The sequence below is a fragment of the Pelodiscus sinensis genome, chromosome 7 (genome assembly GCF_049634645.1).
Source record: "Pelodiscus sinensis isolate JC-2024 chromosome 7, ASM4963464v1, whole genome shotgun sequence".
In the NCBI taxonomy this organism is placed as follows: domain Eukaryota; kingdom Metazoa; phylum Chordata; order Testudines; family Trionychidae; genus Pelodiscus; species Pelodiscus sinensis.
The window spans coordinates 41,570,844-41,585,559 of record NC_134717.1 but is presented as its reverse complement, the minus strand read 5'-3'; the positions used below and the strand labels follow the sequence as shown (position 1 = coordinate 41,585,559).

The window sequence follows — 14,716 nt, the reverse complement described above, 5'->3', positions numbered from 1 at the left end:
CAGTGCTTCAGTGTAGTCAAAGAACACAGATTTGTATGTTTTTCTGTCATATAATTTTTAACATGGAAAACACTTGGGCATCCCCAAGCAGTTTCACATTCAGAAAGAATAATGAATGTGTTCCGAATGGATGCCAGGCTCACCTGGATAGAACACCGAATGTAGGGAAATGAGGCCACTTCATATTGGTCCTCTCAAACTTTAAATAAAAGAAACCAAACACCACAGCAAAGAGACACAGTCCTAAACAACACAAAGAGGCAGGTATTGAGTATACAAACAGTTACAAAGCATCCTCTAAAACTGAAGTGGTTTTTATGATCTGAAGTTACAACTATGGATTATTTTTAAACAAAATCTTATGGCTTCTCCCTCTGCCATACCAAATCCACATTTTCTTTACATACATACAAACTTCCAGCCCCAGATGAAAATGAAGGCATGCCGAAGCAAACTAAAAATAAATCAAACAGGAAATGCAATTAAGTTTAATTACATTGAATGCTAACACTCACCCTGCAATTATAACAAATTTTAAAATATTTTCTAATGAAAGATCCACCAAGATAATATTATGCAGCTAATAATAATATATTTGTATAATGTCTAAATAATACACCATTATAAAGAGAATATGAACCAGACTGGAGAAATAAAACACATAAAAATAAAGTTAATATAGTTGTGTCTGCCAGTTTAAAATCTGTTAGTGTAAGCAATTGTCGCAATATTATAAAATATCAGCAGGATAACATCAAAGCTACAAGCAATATTTTTTTTTATTATTGTATTTAATAATTTGCCACTTTTTTGCTAAGCAATAATCAAGAGATGTCAAAGCATCTTCCTTCACTAGATCAATTGTTAACTGTTTTTGTATTTATTCTATTTTAAAAGAATTCTTTTCCCTTAATTAACAAAACTCAAAAAGAGGTTTAATTAGCAGTGATGTACACTAGTCCCTGAATATAACATGATACCATGTAACACCAGCAAATAAAATAATAAAAGCAAGAGCCAAAGCTTGAACAGTTTTCTTTCAACTCCCTTGGGAATTCTGCTACTATAAATCTTGGATTTGTTAACAGAGGGAATCAGGTTCATCAGTTACAACATTTCATCTAGGCCTGGATCCAGGTAGACTGCTTGATGAAAGTGGCACCACCAGGTAACAGCAGTGGTCAGGGATTCTGCCAGACATGTGTAACTAAAATCTAAAATATGAAATTAAAGCACTACTTTAGCCAAATAGTCTCTACCTAAACACTGGGTTCAGATATACTTGAGTTTTGAGAAAGTTCAGATCCTGATCTTGAGAAATTGGGCCTATCAGAAAGTCAAACAATAAACAGTGAAGAGTGAATCAGATTTTTATTTTTTCAGTATTAATAATGTAAAATGTAAACACCGGTGAAGGATTTTCTTTTTGAATATAATTAGAGGAAATCATAGTTTATAGCTGCTTTATTTTCCCAGTTAACCTTAGCTAGCAGAAGAAATGATATGCTTTCAAAGGAGTTATTAGAGTTTCTAAGTTTCCATGCCAGTTTGGTATGTATAAATACTAGCAGATTTATCAGGCATTGCTCAGGTCCTTCAGGGCAGGAGACTGATGTGGAGGATGCAGGAGTCAGGGAAGGGACTTTGGGATGTGGGGGGTTCAGAACAGGGGGCTAGGAGTGGGAGAGTGTGCAGGAGTCAGGGCTGAGGCGGTGCTCAGGGCTTAGGCTGATGAATGCAGGAGTCAGGGCAAGGGAGGAAGGGGGTTGCCCAGCTACCATCTGCTCTCCAGGACTGGGGAGCTTACTGCCACCCTGTAGTCATTTGGGAGCGTAACTGTCCCTGCCATCACAGCCTTCCCTTTCTGTTTGATGAGAAACAATTACATTCCACGTACATCCTATTGTCCTGGCACAACCAAACACAGACCTTACTTTAAGTTATGATAAGAGGAAGCTGTGTAGGAGGGATGTTAGTGGTTACCCGGGTAACCGATAAGTGATTGCTTACAATTCCAGTTAACTGCAACAACCGCCTTCCCCTGCACACTCTACATTTAAAACTTTGACTGTCGGGCTGGCTCAGAGGCAGCCGTGGAGAGTGGCAGGCAGCTCCCCAGAAGAGGGGCCAGCCAAGAGCGCACTGGCTGCCAGCCCGCGGTAGCCGAGTAACCATGCAATCGCTAAAAATGTAACAATTACATAGATGTGAAAATGACAGATTTTTAATATGCCTACTGCATGCCAAGACTGGTGGGCCTACCTCTTACCCTTTAGGCGTTCTTAAACAGACTCACAGATGGATGGACACAAAGAGATACACCAAATATTCATCTTCTACCACATATGGGCAACCTGAAGAAATCCATCTGTTTTCCAACTGTAATTCTATTATTAGAGGTGACCATATCTAAGCATTTTATATATGCTCTATCTTTAGTATTTCATAATGTATCTTCACAATATATGGTAATTTAAGTAGAGTATACGATCTTTTTTCTAGGGATGCAAATACCCATTAAAAAAGTTAACCGCTTAAATGATCTGTTTAATCAGTAACCATGGAGGGGTGGAGTCCCACTGGTGGGGAGGCCTGCCCACCAGTTAATGGTTTCCTGGGAAACATACCGGTAAGGCTAATAATGCTTACCGGGTAAGTGGTTAACCTTTCATATCCCTACTTTTTTCTTGCATACAAGAATTTGATCTATAAGTACTAGCACTGCAAAATACCCTCAAATGTTCTTCATCTAAATGAAGACAAATATGTGGTGAGCATAGCAGAATTTACAGGAATATTTTGTTATAGCATCAGGCCCTGACATCAAACAAGCCTCAGTTGCTTCAGAGAAATTAAACAAAAGCCTCTGATAGGGAGGAAAAGGCAGGGGGAGGAGAAGGGGAAAGGGAGATAAAGAGGCTATTATTATTATTTTTCTTTATAGTGTATCCTGAAGACCAGTTTATTATTATTATTAAATCAATTCCCTCCCCTCATTTTTTCCATTAGAAATTCAAATCTCCAGCCTGGAAGGCTCTATGGCAGGGCTGGGCAAGATTCAGCCTGGGGGCCGGATCCAGCCAGCCTAATACTTTGATCCAGCATGTGGACTGCATCTGGCCACTTTCTATTTATATCCTGCTGCCCATGCCACCAAATTTCCAGGTAGTGGCTCAGGCAGCAGGATCCTATTTAAATGGCTCAGGAAGGGGCTAGAGCTGTGAGCCCTTTAAATAGCGGCAGCAACCCCAAGCAGCTGCCTGGCAACATGGTAGTGGCAGGGCTGGGAGCTATAAGCCCTTTGATGTGTTTTTAATTCAAAGCTTCTGGCTCCAGACAACTCGGGGGGTATGAGGAGGGTAGTTCCCAGCCTTGCTCCTTCTGGGGTGGAGCCAGCCTATGGCCACATACCAAAATTCATTAAATGGCCCCCCACGCAAAAGAGTTCTCTAGCTCACATACTGATTTGAGGGTCTAGGCCCCAGTTTATTCCCTCTAGCACAGGGCAACTCAACACACGGCCCATTTGCTTGTAGCCCGCAGTGCAGTTTGGGTTTACACAGGGCTCAACATGCAGCCCATGGGTGGGATTCTTTGAACATGGCCTCCGCTGGGTACATGCTTCACAACGGCGAGGCGTCTCCCAGGTGGGGTGAGCATTGAGAGACAAAAGCGGACTGGCTGGCTTGAACAGACAGAATAGAGTGTCGGTGTTTCTAGCTCCCAGGGAGGAGATGCTGGGAGCACTGGGGCACTGTGGGAAGTGCTTTGTATTTATACTCCCCGTCAGTGTGAAATAAGCTATTTGCATATATATTTGCATGTATATGCAACCACAATTAAGTTGTGGCCCTCGGAATGTGCTGTGAGTATCATTATGGCCCCCAGGGCTTCCAAAGTTGAGTACTCCTGGTATAGTGCATGCCTCTGGTCCCAGGAAAAGGACTAAGTAGTCAGATATAGAGTGACTGTTTTGTGAAAAATGTCCACCCAGGGATGATGTGGGATTTTTGCCTTTTATCATTTTTGGGGGGGGGGGGGGGGAGTTACTTCACATGTTGAAGGACCCATGGATCTTGAAAGATGTGTTGTGGGGTACTGATCATCACAGCATTGCAGAAGATCTCTGAAGGAGGTTCATGTGGGATGAGTTTGTAGAATTTCTCTTGGAGTTGTTTGGGAAAGGATCTGATGATATCCTTAAATGCTTGGGTAAAGCGTGGTATAGGGACTTTTTAAACTTCTTTTTAGTAGGTGGTGTCAGAAAGCTGTACGTTGGTCTTGCTGATGTAGTCATCCCAGTTGTCAACATGCATATCGCCTCTCTACATACCAGCATCCCTCACCCTGATGGCATCACTGCCTGCCACCAATATCTCCAAGACCAAGGATAACATTCCGATATCCACTCCAAACATATCACCAAACTCATCCATTTCATCCTCACACACAAAAATTTTACATTAAAAAACATGCATTTTGTCCCAACCAAAAAGCAGGCATAAGTACTAGGAAGAGTTCCCAATATGCCACCTTAAAGAAGAGTTTCTGAACAAATGCATCATGAAACCAATCACATCAATGATATTTTCTGGACAACTTATACTTCTGCATATATTTCCACCACAATTTAACCAACCAACACATGCTCTTCTAGACAGTCCTAAACACCAATTTCCTGAACATTACGGATGTAAAAGGTTAACCATTAATGAGTAAGCATTAGCTTTACAGGCATGTTTACCTGGTAACTGGTTAACCAGAGGGCCAGAAGGCCAGAGTAGCATCCCTGCCCTCAGCACAGTAGTAACCTGGATGGCTGAAGCAGCTCCCTGCCTACAGTAGGCTGCCCACAACACAGCTGAACAGTTAACCAGTTAAATGATTACAATTATATAATTTAACCAGTTAATTTTTTGAATGAATTTTACACCCCTCCTAGACACTGTTAACAGCTTTTGTACAAAAGAAACCTATGGATCATGACACTTATCTTCACATATCCGGTAACCACACCAAAGCATACCAAGAAATCTGTTATGTACAGCCCAGCTCTCAGATATCTCAGAATATATTCCAAAAAGAATGTCCAGGATACACACTTTAACACTCTTAAAACACTGTTCAAACAAGGACACTCAAATACGCTGAAAGACCCTGCTTCAGTATAAAATAAAATAAAATAAAAAACAAACACAGAACACCATAGCAGTAACCTTCCACACTACATTGGAAAATATAAGGGGTGTTGTAAATCAATGTTTTAGTGGTAAATAAACTAGTAAGAATCTACTTTTCTTTATGAAAATAAGTAAAACGTACAAATATAAAATAAGATTTAAACTGAAATTTAAATCAAGGTTTCCTGCTTGCTGATTTAAATAATTATTATAACTGGTGATTTAAACCAATCCATGTTGGCTAGGATTCAAAAAATGATACCAGAAATACTTTCAAAGCTTGACATTTTCAGAGCAGAAGTTTTGTCTTGTGTCAATGAAAAGTGCCCAATAAAATGTTCTCTCTCTCTCTCACACACAAACTTCCCGTCAGAAGTGAGATTTCCTTCTAAAATTACTGTAGGTTTGGGCATGAGATAGGTAATATTCAGCCCAGGGCCATTCAGACCCTGATTCAAACAGGCCAAACACAAGATCTATGTGGGCCAAAACCAGAATTTTATCCTTTTGGAAAGAGGAGACTGACTTACTGACCATATCCTGTAATATCCCAAACAAACCTTATGGAATTAAAATAAAATTTACCTAATTAAGTTAAACTTTAATGGTTTCAGGTCGATACTGTGGGGTACACTTTATTAAAAAATGTATTTGTGTACGTGTTATTATAGATTTGTATATATTTCCCTGAGAAGGGTAAACAGAGGAGAAGAGTGATTAGGCAAATTCACTTAGGTTGTAAGATCTCCAGAGAAGCAACCTCCCTAGAAAGGTGTGCTAATACTATTTCAGGGATCAACAGACAAAGAAATGGTTACTGGATAAACAGTCTGGTTTTAAAATGGTTCAGGGCCTTCTATTTGATCCAGCAAATTGACATGACCCCTGGTCAAAAAAGGACATTGCTCCTTTGGGAAGGATTGGAAGGACTGGGCCTATTGAAGCCTCATAAAACTGGGTGCCTGTTATGAGCTGAAGCCATTTTGAATTTGTAACCACAGGGAATCCACGTGAGTGGAGGGCTGAAGGACTGCTCCTGCCAGCATTGGTTAGCGTGATGCTTACTAGCATGCATGTAAAGGCTTCTTATTGTTTTCACTGTATTTCCTCTGTAATGATTTTTACCTTAAGAAAAAAGTAGATTTGCACTCAATGTGCTGTGTGGTAACTCATAACTGTAGCAATTACACCTGTTAACCGTCTCTGAAGAGAAAGTCAGCAGGTGTCCTTAGCAACCTGTCTGTGCTGGGAATAATTGTCTGTGGGCAGAGAATTGTGCAGCCTGGATCTACTCACTCAGAAGGGAGTGAGATGCTGGTTTCCCACCCAAAAAAGGCAAGGCCCGGGGAGCTGAAAACCAGAGAGTGGGTGCTCTTGTTGGACTTCTGACAGAAAATACAAGTGCAGTTGCCTTGAAATGTGACAGATTACCAGCTTTTCACTGCTTCTAGCCAATTCCTGGGATATAGAACTTAAAGACGTTTCATTCTTAGATGTCTAACTATTTTAGTTTTTTTCAACAGTAGTTATCAATACATATCATTTGTCTTCCCTCCAGAACAGGTTTGTATCATTTGACTCTTGCCATTAAGGCCATGTCACTTAAAGTTGAAAAAGTCCCTTTTTTCCCTGTGGGAGAGTCTACACTTACCAATGACTTTTTGCAGTGTTTCAACATAAAAACAAAGCCCCTACATGAAAGGTGTACAGCTCTTACCAGTGATGCTTTCATAGTGATGTTCAAGTGAAGACATGTTTCAACTGTTTACTAAGCAGCCTTTGCAGGATATCCCACAGTGCCTAGGTAACCACTGTGGTCAGTACATCTGTTGCTTTGTCACCAGATAAACAGCTGTCCACCACTACCCCTTGTAAAGCCCTGGGAACTTTAAAAATTCTCTGCCTATTTTTTTGTCAAGGGCTCACTTATCAGGCTTGATGACAATTCCTTATCTGGCTAAGTGCATAAGCAAATATACAGTCTGTGCATGTACACTGGGTGATTGTGTACATGTCTTAAATGCATGTACAGGCACTACCCAAGTCACAAATACTGACTTAAGAACATATGCACACACAAATGAAAGCTCACCTGCAGCTTCAGGGGATCAGGCAAAAGGCACAGGAGGTGACGACAGCACGAGTGCTGGCCAATGGACTCCTGAGGAGCAGGGGACAGTTACACAGCCAGCAGCTAGAGAAGCACAGTTCTTTGAAGGGGAAACCACTGCTAATCTCCAGCTGTCGGCTGCACAGCCACACGCTGCTCCTCCAGAATCCTCCAGCCCATGCTCACACTGCTTGCTGCCTGCTGATGAGCAGGGGATAGGCACAGTCTGCGGTGAGAAAAGGAAGGGAGGGAATGGAGACACACTAAACCCATGTGGGAGGCAACTGGATGATAGGGCAGGCTGCAGGAGCCAGTGCAGAGACCAGAGGGAATGGCGGGGAGGAAGGCAGCTGAGGAATGCCCAGAAGTATCCTTCAGAATCTCCACCTACCTCATCCTCTAATTAAACCTGCCTTTCCTCTAGCAGCAGCATTCCAGATTAAATTAAAAAAAATTATTTATACTATTTTCCATTGCAAAGATACAGTATTTCATCTACCTTATCATTTACATAGGCTTTTTGCACTAGCCTGGGAACCTAACTGCCATTTTTAACATTGTTTCAATGGGAAAATGCATTTTGAGTTACAAACAACTGTCTACAAACTTTTGGAACACAACCTGTTCGTCAGGTTTGTGTATAGTTTGTGTATATAGCTGCATTTACCTAACTTTGAAAGCCTGGCCCATAATTAGCAGCAGCATGACTATTTTAGAGCACTGATTCATTAGGGACAGAGAAACAACATATGTCATCAGCATGAGTACTTATGGTGATCTAAGATAAGGAGTAAGAGACCCATTTTATAAACGGAATCTTCTTAGAAAGAGTTACTTTCCTGTAGGTCAAAATCCTGTTCCTTTGTATAGTATAAGTCATGATTATTGTCATTTGTTTTTGGACTTATGATTCATTCCTAACATATTTCTAGAATTATTTTGGAGATTTAGGTCCATTTGCAACAGGATGGGGAATTTCTACTATAAAACCATTTACAGTTTTGCAATTGTAAATATGCTTGCACATGAAGATGGTTGTCTCAGACCTTTTAAGGTTGTGTTTGCCATTTGGCACAGGTGTATTTCCTTGATTTTTATTTGTTATTAGCAATTATTTTGAGTACTTGAAAACTGTCACTGTGTAATTAAATCACTCAGAAGTCAATGTAACATTAAATAATCCATATTTGTGTATAAATACATAATTTGAATGCTCAGTGTGCCATATTATGATTTTCCAATATTTTGGCTATTACTTAATTTTCAAAAGTGTACATTTAATGCAGTTTTCCCCCCACCTGCAGTTGTGCAGGCCAGTCATGCCACTGTAAACAAGTTCTCACTGCACAGAAGTTTAAAACAGGTTTTATAAGTTTTAAAATGCAATTCTGTAGACAGAAAAGCAGGTGCTATTTGAATCAATTTACAGTATCATTAAACGTTAGAATGTAAAAGAGCTTATTTTTCCACAAGCATATCTATCACAATAATTCAACTTTTTCATAAAAATTCACAATTTTCTAAAGTTAAAAAAGGATGCTCCTCAATCAATTTATTTTGATAACTTGTGGAGGGAATTTAATCAGCATTCAAATTCTCAATACCCAAGATTTTCAGATATACTGCTGTAAACACTCCTTTTTCATAGTTTCAGAATATTAAAAATCCATGAAAAGATATCAGTAAGGTGTATCTTACAAAAACAAGGTAATTTTCAATTTAGGTGGAATGGATTCCCTAAGCTCAACAGTCTTAATACAGGTTGAACTTCTCTAGTCTAGCAATATCTATGGTGTGGCATGATTTTAGTTAAACCAGTATCCACTTAAAATGGGTGTGGCCACATTTCCCACAGTCCCATAAAATGTTTATAGCCAGGGATCGACAAACTGTGGCGAGCGCTACTCGCCAGCCCCGCACTGTGCATGTGCCACACTGGTACTGCGCATGTGCGCAGCGCCGGTGAATGAGGGGCACGGAGCAACTGGCTGAAATCTACTCGCCAAGGGCGAATAGAAACAGCAGTTTGTCAAGCCCTGTTTATAGCCATCAGTCCTGACTCTCAATGTTCTGTGCTGTTATTTAGCTCTAATTTACCCCTAAATGTCTTCTAAGAACCCAGTAAGCAGTGGAAGTCTTGGTAATGCTGCTAGACAATATTGACCTCCTATGGTCCTGAAAATTCTCTGATTTAGTACCAGTCAGGTTCAGAGGGTGCCAGACTAGAGAGGTTCAATATGTATATGCAAATTAAGTTAAACTGTGCGGTGGAATTCAGGGAAAATCAGCCCTACATAAACTGTTGGGTGGTTTTGCTTTACACATTTCTGATAGAGCAGAACTAGGAAGGAAACTAGATGGTTTGACCTGGGAGAAGATTTGATACTGTAACAAAATAAAAACAATTTGGGACAATAAAATGGATAACAGACACAAATTTGCACCCATATAGAGAAAGAAAGTGCAAGAGCACAAGTATTTTTCAAGTATATTTGAACCCGGCATTTAGGTAGAGACTGTTTGGCTAAAGTAGTGATTTAATTTCATATTTTAGATTTTAGTTACACATGTGAGCAAGAGCACAATGGTTGCTGAGGTCCCAGCTGCAAAAGCAGAATAGGTGAAACAAGCACTGAAAGCAAAACATGATAAATTAGAACCCCTGGAAAACCATGCTAGGTTTTGAAGCTTCTGAATTTTAGAAAAAAAGGGATAGGGTAAAGCCTGCTAAGCTGTTAAACTAAAACTTAATTAACTTGAAACTCGGGCCAGAAAATGATTCTTTATACACTAAGTAGTGCTACTGCATACTTCAGGGAAAATAATGGATGTGAATGACAGAGGGAAGATCCAGCAGCTGCCAGGAATAAAAAATAAATAACTAGAAGAGTTGAATCTGAAGGACAATGTATGGATTTTTGTGGACTTGAGCTCAGTTATAGAATCCAACTAAAATTTCCTTACTGATATAAACATTCATCACTGAAGAAACTGATATTCTGCCCTTCAAAGTTCAGGATTATATATGTTTTTATATTTTCATGCTGAAAGCCTGTCCCCAAACTGCTGAATAGGCTCAAAACAAAACTTTTGTATGTATTAGATCTAACTTTATGCTCTAACATTGTGGCTGCATCTAGACTGGCAAGTTTTTCCGCAAAAGCAGCTGCTTTTGTGGAAAAACTTGCCAGCTGTCTACACTGGCCGCTTGAATTTCTGCAAGAACACTGACGATCTCATGTAAGATTGTCAGTGTTCTTGCAGAAATGCTATGCTGCTCCCATTCGGGCAAAAGCCCTCTTGCACAAATACTTTTGCGCAAGAGGGCCAGTGTAGACAACGCGGTATAAATGGCGCACAGGGCTTTCTTGCGCAAAACCACGTCTAGATTGGCATGGACGCTTTTCCGCAAAAAGTGCTTTTGCGGAAAAGCATCTGTGCCAATCTAGACGCTCTTTTCCGCAAATGCTTTTAGCGGAAAATTTTTTCCGTTAAAAGCATTTGCGGAAAATCATGCCAGTCTAGATGTAGCCTGTATGTATTAGTTCTAACCTTACAGTAGACGCATGCGAAATTTAATTTAATGTCTCAGTTAATTGTTTTAATATTGCTAGTTTATGCTCTGTTGTTCTAATAGATTAACCGACTTTTCCAGAACATCAATGTATTTTTTTCCTTCATGAAAGACCATTATTTCTCTCTCCTTACAGATTTAGAGACCAATTTTATTCAAACATGTACTTTGATGGGACTATTAATATGTAACCCCCAAAAGCATGGCATGCTTGAAACAGCATTCAATCTTATATCATGTGACAATAAAACTAAGTGGAGCCAGGCTGAAAAAGAGAGGGGAAAAACCCTAGAAACCACAGCAATAAGATTATACAGTTTCTCAGCAAAGGTAAGTGCACAGCATATCTGAACAATTTTAAAAAATAGTTTTTAATCAATATCCTACATAAATAAAATACAATGACTTAGCAGACTCACTTTTGTGAACTACATGGTGGAAGGGGTGATTTTAGGAAGGATTTGAAGGGGAGAGTGGTGACTGGCAAATAAATTAGTGGAGCATATTCTACAAATAGGTGGCAGTGTAGAAAAAGGTGGGGAGTGAGGCCTAAACACGAGGGTTTGCGAGATTGGACTTTTCTTAAAGGGATAACTGGTAGCTGGAATGCATGCACACATCTGTCAGCATATTGAATCTACTGCTTATACAAACAACAGCTAAAATTATAGAGCAAAATAATTATCCTGTTTATATTATGCAGTCAGAAGTACTTTGGGCCTCTCATGATTTTAAGACTGCATCGTCTAATCCTGCTCAGAGCTGGTTTAATAAACACAGATCATACCTAATAGAAAAGCTGCCATTTTATACTACAGCTCTCAAAGTTACTAGTTCTAATACAGGTGATGCAGCTATAGCAAAAGAAGAATTTTAATGAAAATTATGCTGGGGTAAACTGGGACTTTCTGTGGTAATAGGTTTGTTTATGTTATGTGTGTGGCAATATCTTGGGGTGGATAGCTCTGTGTCCTCCACTCATTTGGGAATGGCAAGTTTGCTATATCTGTGTAATTTTCTCTTGCAAGAAGGAATGAATCTCTCCCTGCAGGGACAGGAACAGAGTTCCTTCCCTTGAAAAGATTCTGAAAAAAGACTATTTGCCTTTGTATGTTATACTCTCTAGATGTGCACAGGTAGGATTTTACTCTTTGTATGTGGGAATCTATAAAAAGCCTTGTCTACTCTAGAAACTCAAACAACATTTTTTTGGGCTCAACTAGCATGGAGTAATAGAGGAAAGTAACACAAGGTTCTCATGTTTGGGCCAATTTTTACCATTCTTCAGTTAAACCAGGGGTGGGCAACAATCTGTCAGTGGGCCAGATCCAGCCTGCCTAGCTTTTTTTATCCACCCTGCATGGCAGTTCCTGGCCCCGGGCCATAAAGCATTGCCTGAGAGCCAGACCATGAGAGCTCTTTCAACTATTTTATTTAAAGGGCTCCAGCTGCCAGGAAGGTGTGAACTCTTTAAACAGAAGCAGTTGAAAAGCCTTGCGCAACCTTGGCTCTCAGGCAACACGCTAGAGGCATGGGAGTTACTAGCTCTGTCAGCTGTTTCTTGCCCTTTAAATAGAAACAGTTGAAAGGGCTCACAGCTTCCAAGCCTCTAGTGTGTTGCCTGGGAGCCAGGGTCACGTGAGTCCTTTCAACTGCTTCTATTTAAAGAACTTGCGCTTTCCCCATGGCTGTCAGGCAACATGCTAGCAGAGACCTGTGAGCCCTTTAAATAGCAGGAGGTGAAAGGGCTCACAGATCTAGCTCCCCTGCTAATGCTTCCAGGGGAGGCGGGAGCCATTTCAATTCCTACTATTTAAAGGCCCCTGCGACCACTTCAAAAAATTTCGAAGTGGCTCCCCCTTCAAAAATGATTGCCCACCCGAGTTAAACTTACTTTTGGCATTAACTACAATGGTGTAGGACAGTCCAGCCATTGAAATCTTGTCTATGATACATTGCTCAAGGATGTGAAACACAGTCTCTCCATCAAGAAACAGAACAAGGAAGAAGCTGAGTTACGTTATATCTCGACAATTTTAAAACAGGAAAATGACAGTGTCTGTTACCCTCTCTCTCCCAGGGATCAGTGATATCACTGTGCCTTACACCTTCCCATGCTGGGGATGCTGCAGTAGGTGTTAGCGTCTCGCGGGCAGGGGGAGCTGCGAGAGAAGAGCATCTTGCTAAAAGGTTGTTACGGTCAGTCGGTCTGTCTGTGGGGAGGGGACTGGCGCTTGTAGGGGCGCAGGATTTTGCCGAGCGGGGTTTCGGTAGCGCTGCCGCCTCCGGGGAAAGACAAGTCAATGGGCTTTGCAAGGAAACGTTCCCGCGCGCTACCTTCCCTGCCACACTCACTCAGTCCCTGCCCCCACGCGTTCATTAGCCGCCACGCTCCTCCCGCCGGCCGGGCACAGAGCAGGGAACTCACCCACCTGCGCTCGCCAGCGTGCTGACCGCCCTGGGCGCCGCCATCTTGGACAGATGGGCCGTGGTCACGTGAGCACGGCCCCGGCGGGCAGGTGGTGCCGGCGGGAGGGGCACGCACGCGCGCTCCGCCCTCTGGCGTGGCCGCGGGTAGGGCCCGGGCCGCGCGCTTGCAGCGCCAACCTCCCACCTAGCGCGGCGCTGCGGGGTGGGGGCTCGGAGTAGGACGCGGCTTTCTTGACCTGAGCCCCGCCGGCCTGGAGCGCCCGGCTCCCTCGTCCGAGGCGCTGCCCCCCCCCCGCCTCCCTGGCCCAGGCCTCGCGCTGCAGGGCAAAGCGCCCAGTCCTGTCACTTGCCAACTCTCCCGGACCGGCCGCAAGTGTCGTCCCGTCCGTCCGGGATACTTGGCAACCCTAGCACTGAGCCCACCCGCTGCCTGCCAGGCTCGCAGACGAGAGTCGAGTCCGGGGGGCTTCTAGTTCCTGGCCGCTGTAGGGCCCGTTACAGCGGTGTCCACAGGCATGCAAGGCCCTCCTGGTAGCTTGCCAGGAGCAGACCTCAGAGCCCCACCCAGAAAGCGGAAACTTCTCTCCTGGACAGAGCCAGGAGGCGGCGAGCTCACAGCGTGGCAAGCTGGGAGCACTGGGGGAGGGTTTCTTCTAAAGCTGATCTAAACGGGAAAGGTTTGCTGCACGGTTCCAGTGCTCGACTTTAAATCTCTCCGAATCTTTGCTTGGAGCAAAGTTAGCTTGATTAGGGATGCTGGAGTAAGCTGGGGGAAGTAGGCCACTTTACTAGTCCAGTCATGAGCATCTCTCTTATGTCACGGCTTTGAAGGACAGTGGTGAGAAGTAGAAAACAAACAAAATTCAAAAACAAACAATTCTCCTAATTTTTAACCAGTGAGTCAGTCAGCAGGTAAACTGTGGCCATACTACAGCCTGGTGCAGTACTAGAAATGATGTATAATGATGTCTAGTGTGTTCTCTCTCACACAATTGTATCAAGAAAGAATAGGCTAAAACAAACCCTGGATATGAAGCAGAGACAGACACATGGGGGAAACATCTTTGCTGAAGCCAAAGTAATATTTACCACATAACCTATGCTTAATCCATGCAGAATCATGAAAAAAATGCCTAAAACTAAAAAATTCTTGTCCAGCTAGGTACTTTATCTACATACACTTACTACAACAAAGCCAAACATCATGCTGTAAAACTTACATATCTAGAAAGAACAAACCTGCTGCTTATAGAGGATGAACCTAATAGCTGCCAGGAAAACATTAAGCACAAAGAGATCAAATACTCAATTAAGAGGAATGGGGATCAAGAACATAGCATAGCAGGCACAAAAGCAAAGGAAGTGAATCCAACATTTAGAAGTGAAATAAATAGGCTAAAAGGGAGAAAAAATCCCCAAACT

The 14,716-nt window shown here is 42.1% G+C and overlaps 1 protein-coding gene and 1 long non-coding RNA gene across 2 annotated transcripts in view; one reads left to right on the top strand and one right to left on the bottom strand.

Moving 5' to 3' along the window:
- Nucleotides 1-13,874, bottom strand: part of METAP1D (methionyl aminopeptidase type 1D, mitochondrial) — a 70,661-nt gene extending 56,787 nt beyond the window's left edge. The window contains exon 1 of the mRNA XM_075933629.1: nt 13,297-13,874. Within this exon, the coding sequence (XP_075789744.1) occupies nt 13,297-13,336 (40 nt within the window). The 5' untranslated portion in view covers nt 13,337-13,874. The remainder of the gene's footprint in view (nt 1-13,296) is intronic.
- Nucleotides 2,259-14,716, top strand: part of LOC142830192 (uncharacterized) — a 52,447-nt gene continuing 39,989 nt past the window's right edge. Inside the window, exons 1-2 of the long non-coding RNA XR_012905214.1 lie at nt 2,259-2,399; nt 11,001-11,194. This is a non-coding gene — a long non-coding RNA (uncharacterized LOC142830192). The remainder of the gene's footprint in view (nt 2,400-11,000; nt 11,195-14,716) is intronic.